Source organism: Lathyrus oleraceus, chromosome 1, assembly GCF_024323335.1.
Source record: "Lathyrus oleraceus cultivar Zhongwan6 chromosome 1, CAAS_Psat_ZW6_1.0, whole genome shotgun sequence".
Classification (NCBI taxonomy): Eukaryota; Viridiplantae; Streptophyta; class Magnoliopsida; order Fabales; family Fabaceae; genus Lathyrus; species Lathyrus oleraceus.
Window position 1 is genome coordinate 207,041,190 of NC_066579.1, and position 26,532 is coordinate 207,067,721.

A 26,532-nucleotide genomic window follows, 5' to 3' on the forward strand; every position below is an offset into this window, starting at 1 on the left:
AGCAACTAGGACCATATCCACTAATGAAAAGCTTAATCCACACACCAATGATCAAACCTTCAAAGTCTTGAATGACTTTCTGTACCTGAGGATGAACATAAATCATAACGGAAATGACTCGTGTGATCCCAACGAAGTTGGAATTAAAACCCAAAAGAACGTTCTAGAATGCATTTGGCTAAATTGAATTTGTCCAGAACATGGTTAAAATGGTTTTGGAATGTGATAATGAATCAAAAGGAGACTTTGGATAGGCGGTTGACTTTTAGTCAACTAGATGGGTACTTGTATGGACGATTGGTCGTGGACCACCATGCCTCTGAACCAACTGACTCGTGTTATTGTATTTAATAAAAAAGCTAACCAAGTAGAGGATCTAGAACACGTGAAGCTTTAAATGAATCCCCATTAAAGAATCAGGACCATAAACCTTCCAATCATCTGAACCCACCATGGTGGGCCAGATGAATCAAATGAATCCTCAATCCTTGAACGCATACACCATAGATGATGAAACCAATCAAACACCGAGAGTCATGGGGGGTATGAAGCTTAAAAAAGTCAACGGCAGGAATATTCACCAGTGTAAACTATGCACAAACAGTTGGGTGGGACTTGACCACTAAATCACAATATCACGGATAATGGAATTATGTTTATGGGCCTTTATGAGGGTATGGAACATGATTAGGGATTATGTACGTTTTGATTGAGTGTGGATCCCCAAGCAAGAGTTTATGCATCATAACCTCTCGTTGTGAATGCTGATGAAAGTTTTTTATTATCCGGACAAAATCGGGGTATGACAGTTGCCCCTATTTAATTACCTTGAATTAGAAGGTATGAATGACGAAAGTCTTCATACTTTCATGGTGGAAGATAATTAAATACGAAAAGACCCGAATTTTGTCCTTTGAAATGCAAGGAAGAAATGCAGAAGGGAAATGAAAAGCACAGTAAGAAAAGTTATCGGGAAGTAAATGGATAGCCAAAAATATTCGGCAGTCGTCAGAGCAATATCTCCGAAAAGTGAATGAGACTCTTCATATTGATGAAGCAACATTTTAAATAGTAAGATGAGATTCTCTGTATCGAATCGAAATAACATCTTATATGATAGAATTAAGATATTCCGAACAAGGGAATGATACCTTAACTGAATCTAAGACTCTCCGGGGATACTAGAGCAGTATCTTTAAAAATGAGTGAGACTCTTCATATTGACGAAGCAGCATCTCAAACAGCAAGGTAAGATTCTCTGTATCGAATCGAAGCAACATCTTATATGATATAATTAAGATATTACGAACAAGGGAATGATACCTTAACTAAATCTAAGACTCTCCGGGGATACTAGAGAAGTATCTCTAAAAATGAATGAGACTCTTCATATTGATGAGGAGCATCTCAAACAGCAAGGTGAGATTCTCTGTATCAAATCGAAGCAACATCTTATATGATAGAATGAAGATATTTCGAACAAGGGAATGATATCTTAATTGAATCTAAGACTCTCCGGGGATACTAGAGAAGTATCTCTAAAAATGAATGAGACTCTTCATATTGATGAAGCAACATCTCAAACAACAAGGTGAGATTCTGTGTATCGAATCGAAGCAGCATCTTATATGATAGAATTAAGATATTCCGAACAAGGGAATGGTACCTTAACTGAATCTAAGACTCTCCGGGGATACTAGAGCAGTATCTCTAAAAAAAACGGAATGGGGCTCTTCATATTGATGAAGTAGTATCTCAAACAGCAAAAAAAATGAGATTCTCTAGATAAAGGGAGTGACATCACAAATGTTCGTCTGTTGGGGGGAATATTTTTAGAAAAGACTCCTTTTGGAGGAGATTTACTAAAAATTTTATGTAGAGGAAAAGCTTATAGAAGATTTTTTTTAAAGTAACCTCTGCTTGGGGATTAATGATAGTAAAGATGTTGGAGGAATATCGCTGTCAATCATAAAATTTGAAAAATGACTGACCAAGATATAATTCCATGAGCGTACACATGGTAGTCATCCCATTGAATTAAAGGATACATGTGAATGGCCCTGGACCCTGAGTTATATTGTGTTTTTGTATGATGTTCCACTTTGGATGGAAGCACTATGTATGAAATTATGCATGCGATGTATTCGAACGTGCAATCACTGGGGATATTTGGCTGTGCACATAGGAACGCAAATTGTATAAGGCTATGCATATGTATGCCAATGATTGGTATAATTATTTCTTGATGGATTTTCCTATTTTGGTAGGAAGATAATGTATGTGATGAGGCACATGGTGCATGTGATGCATGCAACTGAGTACTTGGATTATGCCCTTTTTTGAATGGATCCCCCTTTTAGAAGATAAAGGTTTTTTTTGTTTGCCCTTGTTAAGGCGTTTTGCTTTGGTGATGATGCCAACAGTGTGGACTTTTGTCATCGAGGTGACCAATGGAGGTCAAGCTTTGATGTCTTACTGGGTAATTTTGGGAAAATATTTGGGTTGCTCCAAGCCACTGAAGGGTTCAGACTGTTCAACACGCGATACTTCAACCACAATTTATTAATGTTATTGCTGGAATCGCACTAGAGACTTGCGGGGTTCGGCTATACAATGAGTACATCTATGAGAGGCGTTGATTAGAAATTCAAACGAACGTAGGTATCTGCGAACGATCTTACACCTTGATGAAACAAGAATAGTCTTGGAGGCTATGAGTATCACCCTTTTACTATTTCGAAAGTAATTTTATCATTTCGTTCAAAATACGTGTTTTATTTTCTCCAAAATCTTTTAAGAGTGATGCTTATAAAAAATAAAGGCGCTTTGCAAACAAATAGATAAAATACAAAATAATTTGGGCACAACTTTTGACGAGAAAATTTCTCTTTTATTGATTTGACCCTTGAATGGGCGATTGTACATAAAGATGTAATTCCTTAATGAGGTAATTGTTGTGCATAGAAATGAAACAACAATAGAGTTGAGTTCCCATTGAGTTTCTACACTGCTATGATCCTTATGTCTTTGATTGTCCGAGTACCTTGCTTTTGAAAAAAAGTCAGGTAGATTGATTCTTTGTCTTCGAGGGATATGCTAGATGCTTGAAAGTATAGTTATTTGTCTTGGAATTAATCCCTAACTTTTGCTTGGATCGCCCTTTCGGGTTTTCGATCCACAGGGATATCCATTTTTTCCTGAGCCGCCCTTTCGGGTTTTCAACTCTGCGGGTCAATTTTTTTATTATTTTTTATCCCTATTTTTTTCCTGGACCGCCCTTTCGGGTTTTCGATCCACCGGGATAGCCATTTTTGCCTAAATCGCCCTTTCAGGTTTTCGATTTAACGGATTTTGTTATTCCACTTTTTTAGGCAAAGTACTTTTTAACAGTATCAGTATTGGTGGGAAGTGGTAATTCCTCACCTTCCATAGTTGCTAGGATTAGAGCGCCTCCAGAAAAGGATCTAACCACCACAAATGGACCTTCATAGTTTGGTGTCCATTTCCCCCTAGAATCCTTGTGGATGGGCAAAATTTTCTTCAACATCAAATCTCCTTCTTGAAACGCTCTAGGACGGACCTTCTTGTCAAATTCCTTCTTAATACGTCTCTGATAGAGTTGATCGTGACATAACACTTTCAAGCGTTTCTCCTCAATGAGGTTGAGCTCATCGAACCTTGATTGAACCATTCTGCCTCGTCTAACTTAGCCTCCATCAAGACTCTCATCGAGGGAATCTCCACTTCTATAGGGAGGACTGCTTCCATGCCATATACCAAGGAATAAGGGGTTTCCCCTGTTGAAGTTTGTACTGATGTACGATAACTGTGTAATGCAAAAGGAAGTATCTCATGCCAATCCTTATACGTGACTACCATCTTCTGGATGATTTTCTTGATATTTTTGTTCGCAGCTTCAGCAACCCCATTCATCTTGGGCCGATATGGTGATGAGTTATGATATTCAATCTTGAATGTTGTACATAATTCCTCCATGGTCTTGTTGTTGAGATTGGACCCGTTATCAGTGATGATTTTGTTGGGAATCCCGTACCAACATATGATATTATTCTTTAAGAAACGGGCGACTATGTGCTTCGTGACATTCGCATAAGATGCGGCTTCAACCCATTTGGTGAAATAGTCTATGGCCACCAAGATAAATCTATGTCTATTAGATGCTTTGGATTCTATCATCCCGATCATATAGATTCCCCACATAGAAAACGGCCAGGGTGATGCTATAACATTCAGTGGGGTAAGGGGTGTCGCTACCGGGATTTCACGATAACAAAACCGGGACTAAAAAGAATGCCAAAGAGAGGCAAAGTCAGAAGAGTCGCCATCGAATTTTATTTAGTTTACCTCTATCAAAGAGGAGAGGGGAAATAGTCGATAAAACCCTCAGAAAAGAGACGCGCACGGGAAGCGCTAAAGGAGAATAAGGAATCGGTCTCGCAACTGAGATTTGGGTTCGGAAGTCGGTTACGTAAGGGGAAGGTATTAGCACCCCTTACGTCCATGGTACTCCATGGGAACCATTTGGGTTGTTTTACATACATGGGATTTATCTATTATTGTTTTATTTTCAAAAGAATGTGTGAAAAGAAGGGGGTGTTTTTGTTATTATAGTGCTCGCCAAGGATTGGGGCCCTTGTGCCTACGTATCACTCATTTGGGGATGAGGAATCAGAGCTCTGTAATTCGGAGTAGAAAATGTTTGTGTGTTGGTTAATTTTAACTTTGAAAAAAGGGTTTTCCGGATGATGCCCTAAGGCACAAAAAATTAGTTTGATGAGTTATATTGTTTTTACCTTGAATAAGGGTTTAATGAAAGAATGTTTGTGATTATATTGTACTAAAGTCTATGGGCGGAGGTGATTATTCTAGAAAACAAGCCAAGCATCTTGCATCCAAAATAATCAGAGTAAGGGTAGGAATGGTCCATTCTCTCTCATTCTCCACCACTTAAGGCTCGTGGCACACAATAATAATCGTAATTATTAAGTGTTTTGAATTTGATTATAAAAATGCCACTTGACGTTGAATCAAGGGTTTATTTTATTTTGATTATGAAATTTGGCTTATGCAACATGAATGCAAAGTAACCAATAAGAAATTAAAGAGTCTCATTGTAAGGTAGCCCAAGAGAAAGCCTTTTGTGTGCAAAAGTGACCTAAGCTAAACAAAAGATAATGGTCTTACAAACATGTCCCCCTAAGGTGGTGCCATGATGCCATTCTTACAACATGCATGTAAGTTACGAATGAAAATCCAAGTGTTTAAAAAGTATCACAAAGAGTGATGAAAAGGCCTCCAAGCAATGGTCGTAAGATGAAATCCTCTAAGTCCAAGTTGATTAAGATTGGAGTGAATATTTTTGGTCTTTATCATTTTATCATGTTTTTGTTATTTTTGATGTATGATGACAATAAAATAAATAACAAGTAAATAAACATGCATGATGAATTTGTACAATGATGATGATAATGAGTACTTGAATGTAAATGAACAATAAAATAAATTGCAAGAAAGTAAAGTGCAATAATATAAATGTTAGAAGTTAGTGGTTAATGGTTAGTGGTTAGTAGAATAACAATAAGCAAATAGAATAACAAGTTAATGTAAAGAGAATGGTTTCACCTATGTATCAAATGACCCAAATATGGTTGAAATAGAGGCAATCTATCAATGCCTCAAAGTATCATGAATGATCTATTGATAAAACATTAATAGGTTTGAAGTATTGAAGATTTAAACAACTCTAAACAACCATGGTCATGATCTAATAGAACTCATCAACCAAATAAATGTAACAACAAGTCAACAATAAATACTAAATGATAACAAGAAACAATGTAAAGGAAATGGTTTCATCTATGTATCAAATGACCCAAACATGGTTGAAATAGAGGCAACCTATCAATGCCTCAAAGTATCATGAAGGATCTACTGATCAATCATTAATAGGTTTGAAACATTGAAGGTTTTATCAACTCTATACAACCATAGCCATGATTTACTAAATCTCATCAACCAATAAATATAAATGATAACAAGAAACAAAGTTTGATTGAAAATAATGGATAAAAAGTAGTAAGAGCAAAACATCCCCAAAAGGGTGTAAACCCAACAAAAATACTTGTCTCAAAGTTCACTCAAATATCTCTCAAAATACAACCCAAGAGTAAAAATCCATTTTCAAACACAAAACAAAACCAAAAATATCAAGGAGTTTGAGTCCAAAATATTACCAAGAATGTGGTGTCAAAACTAGGTTGTTGTTGTGTTTGGGTTTGAGAATGAAGCAAAAAGCTTGGAAGAGGGTGGTTATGGTTGTTGTGGTAGAAAAATGGAAGGGAAGAAAGATGTATGTTTATATGGTGGTGGTGAATTATTATGTAAGTGAAGGTTACAATTTTCTACTGTCTTGGTTGTGTGGAGATTGTGGATTTTTTCATGGTGGTTGGGTGGTTCAAAGAAGAAAAGAGGGTTTGGGTGAGTTAGGGTTTAGGTTGAAAAGAGGGAGCTTAAATGTGATTTGGACAGAGGTTTTGTGGCTTTCAAGCTTTAAAAATGAGTGGGGATAGTGCTATATTTATAGGGGAAGCAAAGGGGTTGAAGGGGGTAAACCAAAGGGTCCTTTGTGTAAAAAACAGATCCATTTTTGCTGTTTGTGAAGGTGTAATCGGTTACCCTGATTAGGGTAATTACACAGTCCCAAAATGGCCAAAAAATGAGTTTTTGGTCTGGGTAATCGGTTACCCTGATTAGGGTAACCGATTACCCATTTTTTTTTAGAAATAATGAATGTATGCATGTGCAGTAGGATCGTGGATCATATGAAAGTTGTATCAGGATAGGGTGAATTTTGGGGTATGACAGCTGCCCCTATTTAATCTTCTTGAACCTGAATGTTTAGATAGCAACGACTTCCACACATCCAAGGTAAGAGAGGATTAAATAAATAAAAATATCCAAAAATTCACCCTAATGGGAATGAATGAATGTGATATGAAGTGATTGGTATTTGTGAAGGTTGTTCATGGGATGGAAAATAAATTTGATATGAAATCATCTGTTGAGGATAGTTTATGGTATTATGTGGGGAGGACATGGGTCAGCTGTATGTTGGTTATGTCATGATGTGTATGATATGCAATGTATGTTATGGTGGTATCATATTTGTAGGAACTTATGTATGGTAGTCCCCAAGGAGGCTCTTATTCAGCTTCTTGTTCCTCATCCATTGGCACTGGTTGTGGCATTGCAGAAGTTCCTTCATGTGGCAGCATGAGGTTGCTCACTATATCCAGGTCGTTTAGTGTGAACGCGATAGCCTTTGAATCAATCAGTTCCTGGACCTTGTATTTGAAAGCCTTACAACTCTTGATCGAGTGTCTGGGTGCTCCCGAGTGGAACTCACACCTAGCATTCGTGTCGTAGTTCAAGGGAATGTGTGTTGGAGGAGGTCCTAGTACCCTTAACTTCACCAATGATCTGTTGAGCAAAAGAGGGAGAATTCAACCATACGACATGGGAATCAGGTCAAACTGTTTTTCCGGCCTCTTTGATTTTTTCTGATCTTTTTGAGCATAAGAGTTTTACCTCCGACTTAAGTACCAATTCTGATTCTGCATTTGGTTCCCCAGAGCTAGCTGAGGAACAAACACTGGCTGTTGATTATGAAACCTCAATAGTTCGGGTTGGGGACGGTATCCCTGAGGCAACTCATGATGTAAGGTGGAGCCAGACAAAGGCATATGGGAGACCATTTCCATCCTGGAGGCTGGTGTGGGATTTCCTTCCTTTTTCAACAGTGTTTGCAAGATTTCCATAACCAAGCTCATCTGAGTCTTTAGTTTGCTGATCTCTTCTTTTAATGTAGCTTGGCCTTGTTAGAGTTCTTCCATAGTGGCTTGAGACATGCTTCTAGTTCTAAGCGTACGTCGGGAAATCAGCTAGTGGGGTAGAAACAGAAGGTGGTATAAGGTTTTGATTATGAGATGCAAATGATGCATGAATGCGATGTTTATTTATGAATGAATGGGTGAGAAGATTTCCACAGGTTTTTAGGCATGGATTCATGGTTTTGGACCATCGTGACAAAGCATGGAGTTAATAATGACTGCTTAGTAAACCAAGGTTCTCGCTTTGTGTGATCTAAGGCTTTTGGAAAATTGGGTGTAAGACACTGCCCCTAGAGTCATGGACTTCCTTGACTGTCAGCCGCTTATGTCAATTTACTTTCCAGGCGAATGCTCCATCAAATTCATCTACTCTAAGTGAGATCTTCGTATCGACCCTTACGAGGAAGGCACCTCGGTGGCTTATACTACGCGACCATCGGTCTAGGCTAGCCATAGTTTTAAAGGTTCTAAAAGGTGTCTTAGGGTCATTGACTCTAGTAAAAGAAAAGATGCTTACGCCGAAAGCACGACGGTCATCAATCCCCTTAAGAGAATCTACCACTAAGTGAGGTTCTCGTACGACCCTGACGAGGAAGGCACCTCGCGGATCAATACTACTCAACCTCTCCTATCTCAAGCAAACTCTCAGACTCGGGTGGAGAGTCCTTCACACAAGGTTTTTTCCTTTGCAATCATTATTGCTTCCATAAAATTCTTCGTCACAGAGTCAGGGTTTCGGACCAACAGGTAAACAAAGAAAACATGCACAGGTTAGCAAAGAAAGCAATATATACATAAAAAATAGATAACAGATAAATCTCCACGTACGTAAAAGAGGAACAATCCAAACTAGGCTAGACTTGCTTAGGGAATTTAGGACTCCCTAGTAGAGTCGCCAGCTGTCGCTATCGGGATTTCACGATAACGAAACCGGGACTAAAGAGAATGCCAAAGAGAGGCAAAGTCAGAAGAGTTACCACCGAATTTTATTTAGTTTACCTCTATCATAAAGGAGAGGGGAAATAGTCGATAAAACCCTTGGAAAAGAGACGCGCACGGGAAGCGCTAAAGGAGAATAAGGAATCAGTCTCGCAACTGAGATTTGGGTTCGGAAGTCGGTTAAGTAAGGGGAAGCTATTAGCACCCCTTACGTCCATGGTACTCCATGGGAACCATTTGGGTTGTTTTACATACATGGAATTTATCTGTTATTGTTTTATTTTCAAAAGAATGTGTGAAAAGAAGGGGGTGTTTTTGTTATTATAGTGCTCGCCAAGGATTAGGGCCCTTGTGCCTACGTATCACTCATTCGGGGATGAGGAATCAGAGCTCCGTAGTTCGGAGTAGAAAATGTTTGTGTGTTGGTTGATTTTACCTTTGAGAAAAGGGTTTTCCGGATGATGCCCTAAGTCACAAAAAATGAGTTTGATGAGTTATATTGTTTTTACCTTGAATAAGGGTTTCATGAAAGAATGTTTGTGATTATATTGTACTAAAGTCTATGGGCGGAGGTGATTATTCTAGACAACAAGCCAAGCGTCTTACGTCCAAAATAATCAGATTAAGGGTAGGAATGCTCCATTCTCACTCATTCTCCACCACTTAAGGCTCGTGGCACACAATAATAATCTTAATTATTAAGTGTTTTGAATTTGATTATAAAAATGCCACTTGACGTTGAATCAAGGGTTTATTTTATTTTGATTATGAAATTTGGCTTATGCAACATGAATGCAAAGTAACCAACAAGAAATTAAAGAGTCTCATTGTAAGGTAGCCCAAGAAAAAGCCTTTTGTGTGCAAAAGTGACCTAAGCTAAACAAAGGATAATGGTCTTACAAACATGTCCCCCTAAGGTGGTGCCGTGATGCCATTCTTACCACATGCATGTAAGTTACGGATGAAAATCCATGTGTTTACAAAGTATCACAAAGAGTGATGAAAAGCCCTCCAAGCAAATGTCCTAAGATTAAATCCTCTAAGTCCAAGTTGATTAAGAGTGGAGTGAATATTTTTGGTCTTTATCATTTTATCATGTTTTTGTTATTTTTGATGTATGATGATAATAAAAAAAATAACAAGTAAATAAACATGCATGATGAGTTTGTACAATGATGATGATAATGAGTACTTGAATGTAAATGAACAATAAGCAAATAGAATAACAAGTTAATGTAAAGAGAATGGTTTCATCTATGTATCAAATGGCCCAAATATGGTTGAAATAGAGGCAATCTATCAATGCCTCAAAGTATCATGAATGATTTATTGATCAACCATTAATAGGTTTGAAGTATTGAATATTTAATCAACTCTAAACAACCATTGTCATGATCTAATAGGACTCATCAACCAAATAAATGTAACAACAAGTCAACAATAAATATTAAATGATAACAAGAAACAATGTAAAGGAAATGGTTTCATCTATATATCAAATGACCCAAACATGGTTGAAATAGAGGTAACCTATCAATGCCTCAAAGTATCATGAAGGATCTATTGATCAATCATTAATAGGTTTGCAACATTGAATGTTTTATCAACTCTATACAACCATAGCCATGATTTAATAGATCTCATCAACCAATAAATAAAATGATAACAAGAAACAAAGTTTGATTGAAAATGGTGGATAAAAAGTAGTAAGAGCAAAACATCCCAAAAGGGTGTAAACCCAACAAAAACACTTTTCTCAAAGTTGACTCAAATATCTCTCAAAATACAACCCAAGAGTAAAAATCAATTTTCAAACACAAAACAAAACAAAAAATATCAAGGAGTTTGAGTCCAAAATATTACCAAGATTGTGGTGTCAAAACTAGGTTGTTGTTGTGTTTGGGTTTGAGAATGAAGCAAAAAGCTTGGAAGAGGGTGGTTATGGTTGTTGTGGTAGAAAAATGGAAGGGAAGAAAGTTGTATGTTTATGTGGTGGTGGTGAATGATTATGTAAGTTAAGGTTACAAGTTTGCTACTGTTTTGGTTGTGTGGAGATTATGGATTTTTTCATGGTGGTTGGGTGGTTCAAAGAAGAAAAGAGGGTTTGGGTGAGTTAGGGTTTAGGTTGAAAAGAGGGAGCTTGAATGTTATTTGGACAGAGGTTTTGTGGCTTTCAAGCTTGAAAAATGAGTGGGGATTGTGCTCTATTTATAGGGGAAGCAAAGGGGTTGAATTAAAGGGTCCTTTGTGTAAAAAACAAAGCCATTTTTGCTGTCTGCGCAGGTGTAATCGGTTACCCTGATTAGGGTAATCGGTTACACAGTCCCAAAATGGCCAAAAAATGAGTTTTTGGTCTGGGTAATCGGTTACCCAATTTTTTTTATATTTTTTTTTTTGAAATAATGAATGTATGCATGTGCAGTAGGGCCATGGATTAGATGAGAGTTGTATCAGGGTAGGGTGAATTTTGGGGTATGACAAGGGGTACATGTACTTTGTCAGCATAGATTTGGCATTTGTAGCATGCTCTGGTGTAATGATAACAGTCGGCTTCCATCGTTAACCAGTAGTAATCGGCCCTCAGGATCTTCTTTGCCATCGCGTGCCCGTTCACGTGTGTGCCGAAGGATCCTTTGTGTATGTCCTTTATAAGCTGATTGGCTTCATGTTTGTCCACACACCTCAACAAAACCATGTCATAATTCCGCTTGTACAATACATCCCCATTCAAGAAGAACTTCGATGCCAACCTCCGTATAATCCTTTTATCAAGGCTGGAAGCCTCTACTGGGTATTCTTGTTTCTCCAGATAATGTTTGATATCGAAGAACCAGGGTTTATCGTCTGACTCTTCGGCTGTTGTCAAACAATGCGCAGGTTCACCAAACCCCTGATTTCAATATTAGGCTGATGGTTAGGCCATATTAACTTGTACATGGAAGTCAAGGTTTCTAGAGCATCTACCATCTGATTCTCCTCTCGAGGAATATGAGAGAAAATGATCTTGTCAAACTTTGGGAGTAACTTCAGCACATAATCCCGGTATGGAATTAAATTAGCATGTCTCATTTCCCAATCACCTCTGATCTGATGTATCACTAAGGAGGAGTCTCAGAATACCTCCAGTACTTTGATCTTTAACTCAATAGATTCTTCTAGCCCTAATATACAAGCTTCGTACTCGGCCATGTTGTTCGTGCAGGTAAAACAAAGCTTTGCAGTGAATGGTAAATGAAAATTCTTGGGAGACATCAACATTGCCCCAATTCCATGATCTATGGCATTTGAAGCGCCGTTGAACATGAGAGTCCAACGTTCAATTGTTTCATGTTCCTCCTCAAGTTCAGAGGTTTCAGTATCCTTGACAACCATGATGTCCTCATCTGGGAATTCAAACTTCAATGGTTGGTAATCCTCTAACGGCTGGTGAGCAAGATGATCTGCTAGTACACTCCCCTTGATGGCCTTTTGTGCAACATATTGAATATCGTATTCGGACAACAACATATCCCATCGGGCAATTCTACCGGTAAGAGATGGTTTCTCAAATATGTACTTGATAGGATCCATTTTAGATACCAACCAAGTTGTATGAGTCAACATGTATTGCCTGAGACGCCTAGCGGCCCATGCGAGCGCACAACAAGTCTTTTCGAGTAATGAATATCTGGTCTCGCAGTCATTAAACTTCTTGCTCAGATAATATATGGCATGCTCTTTTCTACCAGTCTCATCTTGCTGTCCTAATACACAACCCATGGACTCGTCGAGTACTGTTAAGTACATGATGAGAGGTCTTCCTTCCGTAGGGGGCATCAAAGTCGGCGGTTCTTGTAAGTATTCTTTGATTTTGTCAAAGGCTATTTGGCAGTCATCATTCTATTCCATGCCTTGATTCTTTCTTAGAAGCTTGAATATTGGTTTGCACGTGGCAATAAGATGAGAGATAAACCTAGCGATGTAATTTAGTCTTCCCAAGAAACCACAAACCTCTTTCTCAGTCTTCAGTGTAGGCATGTTCTGAATGGCTCTGACCTTGTCGGGATCTACTTCAATTCCTTTTTGGCTTACAATAAAGCCTAAAAGCTTCCCAGGTCGAACCCCAAATGTGCATTTGTTAGGGTTAAGTCTCAACCTAAACTTCCTCAACCGAGCAAACAGTTTCTCCAGGTTAGTGATGTGCTCTTCTTCTGTCTGGGATTTGGCAATCATATCGTCAACATACACTTCAATCTCTTTATGAATCATGTCATGAAAGAGAGTCACAATAGCACGTTGATATGTTGCCCCAACGTTCTTTAGACCGAATGGCATCACCTTGTAACAGAAGGTTCCCCAAGGGGTGATTAACGCAGTTTTCTCCATGTCCTCTTGATCCATTTTAATTTGGTTATACCCGGAGAAGCCATCCATGAAGGAAAATACGGATAATTGAGCTGTGTTATCTACCAATACATCGATGTGAGGTAATGGGAAATCTTCCTTGGGGCTAGCTTTGTTTAGGTCTTGGTAGTCAACGCACATGCGGACTTTCCCATCTTTCTTTGGTACTGGTACAATGTTGGCAACCCATTGTGGGTACTTAGCGACCTCTAAGAAACCGGCGTCAAACTGCTTTCTCACTTCTTCTCTAATATTGAGAGCCATATCCGGATGAGTTCTTCTTAGATTTTGTTTGATGGCAGAGCATTTTTATTTGAGGGGGAGCTTGTGGGTAACAATTTCAGTGTCTAACCCAGGCATATATTGGTATGACCAAGCAAACACATCAGCGTACTCGTGGAGGAGTTCTATCAGTCTTGTCTTCACTGCATCTTGAAGTGTGGTGCCTACCCTTAATTCTTTCTTGTCTTCCTCCGTCCCGAGGTTGATAACTTCGACGTCCTCTTGGTATGTGTAAGACCCTAATTTTTACCCTAAGATCCCTCATGGCATCATGCTATTACACAAGTGAATTGCCTCAAGGATCATAGCTTGTTTGACTCCTTAACTCTAGGGTTGGGACTTGTTTGAGTGTTTTGAGAACACCAAGCATTCTTGTATTGTATATTATAGATTTTATTATTTGATTACTAACCAAAATCACAGAAATATGTCACTAACTCTGTTTATTTTGAAGCTCAAGTGATCATGTGCTCCACAATGCTCCTAAGAGGCTCATGAGCCCAATGCAATGGCTAGATGAAGAAGAGAAAAAGCATGAAAATGGTCCATAAAGCTCCTAATAATCATATATGTCTCCCAAGTATCTCAATTTTCCAAATTGATCAAGATAACTCAAAGGGCTTGAGGATTATTTCCCAAGGAAACCCTAATTTCACTATGCTTTGACTGTGCCTTGCCCATGAAGCAACCTCAACCTATGATCAAATTTAATCAAGTTAAGTCCTTTAATTCATAATTTTATGCATATATGAGCCTATTTTAGGATCCTAAATCATTTATTCATCAAGATTGGAAGTTTGGCCTTGAAAAGTTGACTAGTCAAGTCATTTGACTAAACTGAGGATCACTGAGATATAACGTTTGCTGTGTTTGTCAAATGAAGATGACCCCAAGAAAAAAAATGTTCCTAAGAAACATATGAACAACTTTCATGTTCATAAAAAATACATTTGAAACTTGTAAGGTCATCATTCATTTCAAAACATTATAGGTCATTTTGACTGAAACCCTAATTTTGGGTCAACTTACCAAGGGAATAACTTCCTTAATGTTTATGATTTTGAGGTGAGACCAAATTAATTGGAAATTTTGAGATGTCTAATTCAAATGTTATGTTGAACAAAATTTCATAATCCCAAAATAGATACATGTGATAATGCAAAACATTATAGGTCATCTTGGACCTAATTCATTGAATTTAAAAAAGTACCCAACTTCAAATGCCCATAACTTTGTCATAGAAAATCCAAATTATGCAAATGTTGAGTCTAAATTTATCACCTTGAAAATATATACAACTTTGATGTTGGAGGTTTTTTCATTTGAGGCTTTTATCATGAAGTTAGAGGGGTTTGATTGAGCTTGTTTTTGGTGAAAATTTTCAAAGTATTTTGAACATGTTTTGTACTTGAATTTTCACAGCCAGTTTTCATCAATGTGAGAATGCCAAATTATTTTTTTCCCAACATAACTTTTGTTCCTTATTTCAAGGGCTTTCCAACCATTACTCCCAATACTCATTTGGACTTACCATTTGTGAGTTTCAAATTCATTTCCATTTATGTGCATTTTGGTTTTTTATGATGAAACTTGAAAATGCAAGCTGTTTCCATCCAATGTACACGTCCATTTTCTTTTCACATGAACTCAACTAGATGTTTCATCCATCATTTGCCCTTTCACACGCTTGCCAAGTCCCATGCATCCAAATTCAAATTGCCATGCACATGAAAGAAATGTGGGATTCAACCACATTCAGTTATAAATAGAGGCGCCATGAGCTTCATTCATCAACCTTTTGGAGATCTGAATTGCTGCAGAGTTGAAACCATAGCCATACCAAAGTAATTATTCAAAAATTGTTCTTACTTTCGAGCTTGAAGTTCAGCATCATTAGATGAGTTTTAAAGCCTAATTCCTTAGCCTTTCACATCGACTATATCCATAGATCAAAGAGGAGCAAGAATCTTGAAGGATTCGTGGCCAGAAGTTCATCTATTTAAAGGTTTATTCTCAAACTTTTTGAATCTAGAACTCTTAATTCAATGTAATATCCTTGTGTTTCTGTGGTTTTCTGAAGTCCTCACACTCGAGGCAAGCCATTGGTGCTTTCAATTCATCATTTCATGAACTTTCAGATTGAATACCATGATCTTCTCCTTCACATTTCTCTCAATATAGGAAGAGTGAGGAATATCCATTGGTACAGTGATGATCTACATCACACGAGCTTCATTTTCATGTCCTTGCTTTCCATTTTCATTAAAGTTCATTTTCCTGCAACTGGTGGCCGAAATTGGTTGTCTGGCCGGAGAAGATGGTGGTTTCCACCACCACCACCACCACCACGTGTTCTGACCAGGACCATTGGATCTAGTTGCCACGTTTTAATCTTGTTCATTCATTGTGTTTACTTCATTTAATGCTGGATGTAGCGCGTTTGACTTGGATGCATCGTGCGCCCTCAAATCTGAACCATCTATTGATGCCACGTCAATTAATGAACTCCATCATGTGGCTGCGTTTTTTTCCATTTATTCCATTTTCTTTTTATTTTCAGTTAATCCATAAAAAAATTATTTGAAGTCATAAAAATATGAGACCAACTCCAAAAAATTTCTTGAAAAATCTAGTTTCATATTATGATTTTTAATTATTTTTGTGACTTCATTTGATATTTTTCATGGATTATTTGATTTTTAATGTTTTTTAATTCATTTTAAAATACTTTTTGACTTTTAAAAAATCCAAAAATATTTTCATAGCATTTATGGATCATGATAAGTCAATGAAAAATAGTCTCGTCAATTTCTTATTTGATTTGAGATTATTTGAGATTTTAATTCATATTATGCTATTTTCAGTTATTTTTAATTGATTTTAAATACTTTTTGGTTTCAAAAATTTGTGAGAAAATTTGTCAAAGTTTGTTTGACCATGTTGAACCTATGACAATTTAATTGGACTTGTTGAAGTTGTTTTGAATTGAATTTGAGGTTCAACCTTATTTGTTTATTTTTCATTTGCATTTTATTTGTATTCAAAAAATACCAAAAAAATATGGTTGACCTCTTGACTTTCTATCTTCATTTCTCTTCTGTTTGGTGTTGGTTGATGTTGATTTGATTCACATTTGATCAATTGGATTTGGTTGTAGTCTTCTTTTCCCCTCCCTTTCATCTTCATCCCTTTCTTTCCATCAATGACCAATGAGTTAAAGTCTTGAAGTTGGTCTTGACAATGAGAAGTTTAACCTTCTTTGATCCAAACCAAACTCAACTTGATCCATGATCAAGTGAGTTGTTTTGTGTCCAAGATAGGTTGCTTCTTGGTCAAGCAAATAACTAAAAGTCAATACAAGGCCCTTCCCCTTTTATTTGGCATGACAAGTTTATGGAGCTTGACTTACTAGTCATGATCTCTAACTTGTGTTCTTTGCCTATATTTTTATTGACCGGCCTCAGATAGGTGTGACTACTACATTAGTCCACTTACGATTGCTTAACATAGCGCTACATTGTCTTATGACAAGCTAACATAACCTTACTAACTATTAACTTTAATTTGAGCATTTAATTTCTTGCCATTTACTTTTAATGTCATTTATTTCTTGCTCATTATTCATATTGATTTTCACTTTGCTCACTTGAGCACATATTTTATGTTAATGTCATTTTTCTTTTGCTCATTTGAGCCCATTATTGTATATAAGTATATTGCTATCTAGTGTTGTTTGTGTTTGTTTTGTGTGGACCAAATGCAAAAGGAGAAAGGACTTAGAATTAGGACTTACCTATGCTTAAAAGGAGTTCAATAGCAACTAGGCCTCATGCCTTTAGAATGCTAAAATTCAAAGCTGACTTCAAAGGACTTCTTCCTCAAACTTATTCTTTGTCCATTCCCTTTATTGTGTTGTGAACATTTTTGATGTTTGCTTTTGTGTGATAGGGATCCTACCTTGAGATTGTGAAAAGGGGACCATTGTCATGATTAGCCAAGTTGAGAGCCAATCCAAATGGAGATCCTAGGAGCTTGAATTCAATTATTAATTGCTTGTTTGTGTGCGAAATCCAAAGGAAAGGAGCATCTTGAGTCATCTCTATGACTCTAAGAAAAGGAACTCCAAGGGTTTATCTTTCCCCTCTTATCTTTGTATGCTTTAGGAATAACCATTCTCTTCTTCCACTCTAACCAAGCCAAAAACCGTTTTCAAAACTTTGACTTTGTTTCAAATTAGAAACCTAGGCCTTAAGCCTTTGACTTTTTGAAATTCTGGCGTAGTCAGTATTCAGATGTTCTACTCCAAGTCATGACATCTGATCTAACATTGTACCTATTACAGCAAGACAGTTATTACACTCTGTACTAATGAGCACCTTTTCACAGTGTCACGACCTCTCCTTCTATGTCATCCTAGAAAGGAGGAACACTTAGTTATGTGCACCATAACCTTCTCTTCTGTTGTTTTCCTATGATGTCTCAATCCTGTTTTGAACATCATCTGTTACATTGTTCCAGTTTGTTGGTCATGTACTTGTATTTCCTAAATTAAAGGTTGTAACAAGTTAAACTAATATCCACTTATTAAGGAGCTAACAAATAGATTATTTGCCAGGTTCATTAATTGTAGCTTAGTTGTTAGTTTCCTAGATTTTAGATCAGCTGGTGGATTCCTGAAGAATAGCCTGAGAAAAATCCTAAAACAGAAAAACTAACCATCCAACAATTTAGCCTATGCTGTCAGGAGTGAATGTCACAACATTCCGTTTGACATCCAAGTCCAGAACCATATGCTAAGTCTGTTTGGTTCCTGAAAACAGACTGTGCTAAATTAGCTGTACTGTAAAAGACCAACCAGTCTTTACTTCAGTATCAGCTTACTGGACGAACTGTCAAGACACCCAGTTTGACAGTTTCACAATGATCTTTTGGCCAGGTCTGTGATACTTTTGAAATCCAGACTTCACTACATACTGAACTGAGATCCTCAGCTTTTTATACAGTATGTGCTGTTGTTGATGAATGTCAAAACATTCTGCTTGACATTCCAACAGAAGGCTATGTATCAGGTCTGCTATTATCTTGCTGAACAGACTGAATTACATGCTCAGTTTGGCAGACATGATTATATCATACAGAAGGAAAACAAACACATGAAATTGTTAACCCAGTTCAGTCCAACATGACCTACATCTGGGGGCTACCAAGCCAGGAAGAAGATCCACTATTAGTAGTATCAATTCAGAGTTAAACTCCCCCGTTTACAACTCATCACTTAATCCCTACCCAATGCAATCTATACCTAGGAACTCCTAGATAGAAACCTCCAGTTTCCATTCCTATCACTACAAATACAATGTAATGTGCAAACACCTTGAACTTGCTTCACAGCTTCATTCAAGAACATAATCACTCTTGCCTACAGACTTTGAGTGACAAACACTCTCAGGTTTACCACTGAGAAACACATGGTAACCTTCCCACAGATTGGGAGGTTTACCTTACACACACCCCTAAAAATTCATTCTAAGAGGCTTACAAAAACTAGATTACAATCAGCTATTTATAACCTAATCACCCAACTGGATTTGGGCCTTCAGAAAGTTGCAGCAGACTTGTTCTTTGCTGTTGCAACTTCAGCAGAAAAATTCTGCTACAAACAAGGTCTTCAAGTTCCTAAACTCTCTCCATATATATCTCCATATTTTGAGCCTATATATCTTCTGATTTAGTCTTCAAGACCTCCACCTGGGAGTTAGGATATTCACCAGATATCCTTGCTGATCCCAGAACATATACTGAATTAATTAATTCAGTTTCCTACACATGTGCGATGTCACAGACCTGATGTCGTGACATCGTACATGACATGTTGGTCCAGATGTTGAATTTCTTCAACCCAACATATTAAAACAACAGAGATGATTACATTATTTGTTTTCTAAAATTACTGTCAATCCTAAGGAATCAACAATCTCCCCCTTTGGCAAATTTTAGCTAAAACAAATAAACAATACACCGGACTAAGCATCCCAATTTGGGAATGCTCTTCACCTCCGTCATTGGCTCCACCACCACAAACACCAATGTTGGTGTACATGAGGAGGTAGAGAAACAAGGCTCAGTTGTTCCAGAACCCTTCCCTTCAACAGGAGAGCTTCCTGAAGAGTATGTAATGCTGAGTACATAGACAATGTAACTCAGATCACAGGGCACAACTGTTCTCTTAACTCAGATCACAAGACACAAGTGGTAATTCAGTTGGTGAATTTTGTGTCTAACCCCAACCCCAACTTTCTTTTTGTTACCACAGTGATCTGTTTGCTTCTCGACCCCAAGACAGGACGTTTCTTTCTCTCCCCCTTTTTAGCTAAACATTTGTAAAGGCACCCTTCACAAAACCAGATCCAGGCGCAGCTTGCCCAGACCTTAACATACCCCATGATTCTGAGATTGGAGTGTATCTGATGTGGGGAGAAGGGGGGGGGGGCTCTTGCATCCTTTAAATGGTCCAGCCTGTGCTTAGGAATATCCGGTAGAAATAAATGCTTGGTCAAGATGCATTTATTTTTGCTGAGAAACAGTCAGAGAATCACCAACAAAATCTCAGACTATCTTTTAATGCCTTTTATAGCTCTTGACTGTTTCTTTTCCAAAACAACCGTTCCAGTGCATGGAGACCATTCCATATATGCAGTCAGACACGTTGCACTCGATGTCTTAACATTCCTGCATTCAGCCAGTCTTCAACATTTCCCAAGACCTCTGTCATTCCTCCAGTAGAGGCTTGACACCTAGCACTGCTACAGCCAACTTTTCACACTTCAGTTGATGGTTACTCCCCCTGTACCACACAGCTGTAGCCATCAGGCTTATTCTGGTTTATCAGACTATGCCACATCACCCTCATAATTCCTAATGACTTTAAGATTCAGAAGGAATTAACAGCACTGTCCAGGGCAATGTCATGACATCCGGTCAGACATTCTTCTGCTCACTCAGCCTTGCTGCACATCACAGCATCCTGATAACTGCCAGGTTGCCATACCCTGTTATCTGAGAGCACATAGACCACAAGCTTGGTGATTACTTGCAGCACACGGACGCACTCCCCCTGTCATGGACAACCTACTCTCTTGGAGGTCACACATGATCATATCCAACACCCCAAGGTTGGACCTTCACATACTTCCTGATTCAAAGAGATTCCAGACCACTTGATGAAAGGAAAACATAAGACGCATCTTCATGTCTTCAAGGGCGCACCCTCTGTCCAACCCTCTTGGCTGAACACATCCACACTCTGTGTCACTCTCTCTTCTAACCAGACCAGAAGATCACTTCACCAGATGTTTTAACATCAGTTGGGACATCCTTCACAGCATCACAAGGAGCACTATCTGATAGACTTCAGATATTACTGAGTCCCCAGCTTGGGCCAGAGGAACCCATTCATATATTGGGATATACACTCTCATCCCACTCCCAGAGACAGTCTTCCATAGATAGCTCAGAACTCCTACCACAAGCTCCAAGAGATGAATAGAGAACTCCTCCTTTTGTCTTCAACTTAATACTTTTCTGTTCAAAAGTAATTTGTCTCAGACTTTCCTCAAGAATAATCAGCTGCCTTATGTTGATTACCTTGATTCTTCGAACTCACTTCTGAGATAGACCAAATGCCACTGGTTGATTACCTCCTTCATGAATCCTCATATGAAAAGGTCAAATGCTGCTTTTTGACCTCCCCAAATTTATCAGACTTCTCCCAAAGATATTCTGACCTTTCAAGTGAGACTAGAACTTCAAGCTTTTGAAGTATCCAATCTACAACCCTGCAGACCTTTCTATCTCAAGTTGATGTGCCACTTCACCAACTAAGAATCTGATGTTGAACCAAATGTCACAACATTGTTTTTTTGACATCCAGCTGTTGAATTCAGCTCCTTCTTCTGCCACTTGAAAGAACTTCCTCCCTTCACAGAACAAGAGTTCAATGTTCTCATAGACTTGATTGTGGAACCAAGTTTGAGTAAACAACCTCCATCCTGCAGGTTTGCAGCTAAGTCATCCAAGCTCACACCTTGATGAATTCCTGCTTCTTCTCCAAAGACATCAGACACTCTGATGTATGAGTCTTCAGAAGGACCAGTTAGAAACTAACCCTTCAGCTATGCCAAGGATTCCTCTTCCTAAAGCAAGGCTGTTTCCATGATGTCAAGACTGCTGCCACTAGTTCTTGACTCCACAGGGTGCATAAGCTAATGCACTTCCTTACCTAGATCAGAAATAACCTGATCCAAGTAACCACCATCAAGACTATGATGTCTTCTTCTTCTTGTACACACCAAGGCTGAACATGTTTCTTGCCAGGAAACCTTTTCAGAGATCATATGCTTTTGCTGCCACCAAAGAGATAGATCATACCCCAATGTACTATCCTTCCTGTGATCCTGCACAGGGTCTTGAAGAAGAGATGTTCCAACATCTTTAAGAACATCAGTTATCTTGAGCTCCAAGGATAATCAATTAAATACTTGGACTTGACACAAGTAGACATTGATCTTAAATCCTTTCCCAATTATCCTTTCAGATACTTCCACCATAAGAATACTTTGAAAATACTCTTCTAGTGTCAACATCTTCTGCTTGCAAGTACCTTAATAGTCTTGAGACTCTTTCCAGATTAGATTCACCCTTAGGAATGAAAGAGATGAATCCTTCCTTGCAAATGTGTCACACATCAACCAGAACCCATGTGACACAGGTCAACAGCCAACCTGACCCTAGGCTGACCAAACGTGAGGAGGTTAACCAAAACTCCCCCTCAAATTAACAATCATGGAAACTCCACACCAATATCCATGCATTGTACACAAATGTCTCAACATGACATCCATCATCCCTTACCAGAGGCAACTAACTCCTCCGGTCACACCAATCAGACTTCAGCTGACCATAAGTACTAGTGAGACAACCATCACCAGTCAATAGTAGATATGCATTGCCAGAGCATATTACCTCAACCAACCACTGAATCTTCATATTCTCACTCCTAGTAAGAACTGCCACTTCTGAACGTGGTGTTTGAATAACAAGATTCATGGTTACACCCCCTTAAATGATATCACAGTCAGGTTACCCCATTATTGACTGCTAACATCCAGGAGACTTGTCTTCCAACACACCATAGTACTTCAGGGAACAACTATCCAACCCTGATCAACCTGCAGGGAGATGCTTAACAGCAGGAGATTGCACAATGTCACATCTCAACCAGCTCAACTTCTAGGGATGACCTTTTGAGCACACATACAGTTGACCCTTCCCTTGTCAACTTAGCACACACAGATGTCTCCTCTTCCAGGTCAGGAGTAGGTTCCAAACAGAAGTATCCCTTTGTTTGATACCTAAATACATCTGCTCTTCAACCAGTAGCTGCATACTTGTTGAGCAACATGTTCTAACATCACATAGAACATTGGTTCCACCTCCTTGGACCAAACCTTCCTTGAAGGTCTTCAAGGTCTTCATAAACACTACTCAAGAGAGTAAGAGAATCAGTGATTAAGTGACTCTTACCATCCTGAAGTGAGAACGTCATGATGAGTGGACTTGAGGGGACTCAAGTATCTTTGACATCTTCAGTAGATTATGATGAGATCTTGAACACGGCAGCCTTTCATCCACATGAGGGGAAACTACATCAGAGTTTGAGTTTTGCCAGGCATTATGCAGCGGAAATCATAATACAACTCAACCTATGAACACACACTTCACCAGATTTGCCTCCAAGGCCATACCAGGTTTGAATGTGATTTAGTGCTGGCACAGCTGTCCCACACACAGGCCAATTGCCAACCTCCAGAGACAGGTACACACCATTCCTGTCATGAACAGTCCATCCACCTACTTCAAGGGACCATTCAGGGAATTACAGAACCTTACACAGGTTCCAGCATCAGTACTAACATAACTCCTTGCCAGTTACCAGAAAGTATCAGCCATGGATCTCATCCAGAGACAGAACAGGATGCCTGCTCTGATACCAATTGAAATTCTGGCGTAGTCAGTATTCAGATGTTCTACTCCAAGTCATGACATCTGATCTAACATTGTACCTATTACAGCAAGACAGTTATTACACTCTGTACTAATGAGCACCTTTTCACAGTGTCACGACCTCTCCTTCTATGTCATCCTAGAAAGGAGGAACACTTAGTTATGTGCACCATAACCTTCTCTTCTGTTGTTTTCCTATGATGTCTCAATCCTGTTTTGAACATCATCTGTTACATTGTTCCAGTTTGTTGGTCATGTACTTGTATTTCCTAAATTAAAGGTTGTAACAAGTTAAACTAATCTCCACTTATTAAGGAGCTAACAAATAGATTATTTGCCAGGTTCATTAATTGTAGCTTAGTTGTTAGTTTCCTAGATTTTAGATCAGCTGGTGGATTCCTGAAGAATAGCCTGAGAAAAATCCTAAAACAGAAAAACTAACCATCCAACAATTTAGCCTATGCTGTCAGGAGTGAATGTCACAACATTCCGTTTGACATCCAAGTCCAGAACCATATGCTAAGTCTGTTTGGTTCCTGAAAACAGACTGTGCTAAATTAGCTGTACTGTAAAAGACCAACCAGTCTTTACTTCAGTATCAGCTTACTGGACGAACTGTCAAGACACCCAGTTTGACAGTTTCACAATGATCTTTTGGCCAGGTCTGTGATACTTTTGAAATCCAGACTTCACTACATACTGAACTGAGATCCTCAGCTTTTTATACAGTATGTGCTGTTGTTGATGAATGTCAAAACATTCTGCTTGACATTCCAACAGAAGGCTATGTATCAGGTCTGCTATTATCTTGCTGAACAGACTGAATTACATGCTCAGTTTGGCAGACATGATTATATCATACAGAAGGAAAACAAACACATGAAATTGTTAACCCAGTTCAGTCCAACATGACCTACATCTGGGGGCTACCAAGCCAGGAAGAAGATCCACTATTAGTAGTATCAATTCAGAGTTAAACTCCCCCGTTTACAACTCATCACTTAATCCCTACCCAATGCAATCTATACCTAGGAACTCCTAGATAGAAACCTCCAGTTTCCATTCCTATCACTACAAATACAATGTAATGTGCAAACACCTTGAACTTGCTTCACAGCTTCATTCAAGAACATAATCACTCTTGCCTACAGGCTTTGAGTGACAAACACTCTCAGGTTTACCACTGAGAAACACATGGTAACCTTCCCACAGATTGGGAGGTTTACCTTACACACACCCCTAAAAATTCATTCTAAGAGGCTTACAAAAACTAGATTACAATCAGCTATTTATAACCTAATCACCCAACTGGATTTGGGCCTTCAGAAAGTTGCAGCAGACTTGTTCTTTGCTGTTGCAACTTCAGCAGAAAAATTCTGCTACAAACAAGGTCTTCAAGTTCCTAAACTCTCTCCATATATATCTCCATATTTTGAGCCTATATATCTTCTGATTTAGTCTTCAAGACCTCCACCTGGGAGTTAGGATATTCACCAGATATCCTTGCTGATCCCAGAACATATACTGAATTAATTAATTCAGTTTCCTACACATGTGCGATGTCACAGACATGATGTCGTGACATCGTACATGACATGTTGGTCCAGATGTTGAATTTCTTCAACCCAACATATTAAAACAACAGAGATGATTACATTATTTGTTTTCTAAAATTACTGTCAATCCTAAGGAATCAACACTTTTCAAAACCATTTTCATAGATACTCATTGTAAATAAATCTTAATCCAACTTTGACTTCATTTTGTAAATAAATTTAACTTGTAAATATAACTCATTTCAAGTTGTTTTTTGTCGTTCCAATGGCCACTTGTTAAAATCTTATCAAAAACATTTGTCATGGGTTTGAGTTATCATAGTGGTTGATGTAAATATCACCTCATCCTTAGTGATTGGATTATAAGTCTTCCATGCTTATTATAGGGTTAACCCCTCACTAGCATGTTGGAGCCTTCTTCACATGGTGGATTGTTGGTTTAGGTTGAGTTTTCTCCCTTTGATAACAAAAAGACCTTAAGGCTTTATCAAGTCAATTCACCAATCTTTGAGATTTTTACCTCGAATTACGAGGTTTTGATCCTCCTTTGTGATGGTACGTAGGCAATGGGTTCATCCATCCAAACAACAAAATTTGTAAATATAATCTATTCTCTTCTCATTCCTCCAATCTATTGTACAAATCTTTTCACAAATACCAACCTACAACACATATTTGCAAAAAGGGTTCCCTTAGAGTACTAAGGATGTTTTGGGTGCGTAAAACCTTCCCATTTCATAACCAACCCCCTTACCTAGATCTCTGACATTTTTATTAGTTTTTGATTTGAAAAACTTATTACTTGGCTTTTGTTCGCTTTTTAGCCTTTCCTTTGGACAAATAAAAGTGCGGTGCCGACTCAAATTATATGTTGACTTTTGGTTTAGTCAATAAACCTAAAGGTAACGAAAACCCCGCTACAGAAAAGTGGCGACTCTGATGGGGAACACAATCTCTCTAGTGGGTTTAGCCTACTTTTTGCTTGTATGTGTTATATGTCTATATTTATTTGTGACATATTTTTGTGCAAATTTGGGATGAATGTATTGTTTGTAATGTGTGAATTGCTTGATATATTAATTGCTTGTATGCTTGGTGGTTTCTTGTGAGATGAGTTCTATACCCGAACTCGAGTGCACTTATGATAAGAGAATGACATAGTCTTGTTGACTTGTGTGGAGTTATTCCTTAACAAGTTAACTTGCAAGCCCATTCACTTGGTGGAGGTCTTATTGGGATCAATAATGTCACACGAGTAGTCGTGGTTAGGCATTACTCTTTCCAATAGGAATCTTAGAAGCCAAGGACCTTAGTTACCTAGCCCATCTTGGCCTATTTTAGGATGTAGTGCGAAGGTCGTTCAAGTGTAATACTTGAGGCGATTGTTACGCGATACTACA

At 38.3% G+C, this 26,532-nt stretch overlaps 1 protein-coding gene across 1 annotated transcript; it reads right to left on the minus strand.

Moving 5' to 3' along the window:
• Positions 1 to 11,960: 11,960 nt before the first annotated feature.
• Positions 11,961 to 12,419, minus strand: LOC127100132 (uncharacterized). Its single transcript, XM_051037424.1, has one exon. The coding sequence runs from the start codon at positions 12,417 to 12,419 to the stop codon at positions 11,961 to 11,963; it is 459 nt and encodes a 152-aa protein (XP_050893381.1).
• Positions 12,420 to 26,532: the final 14,113 nt, after the last annotated feature.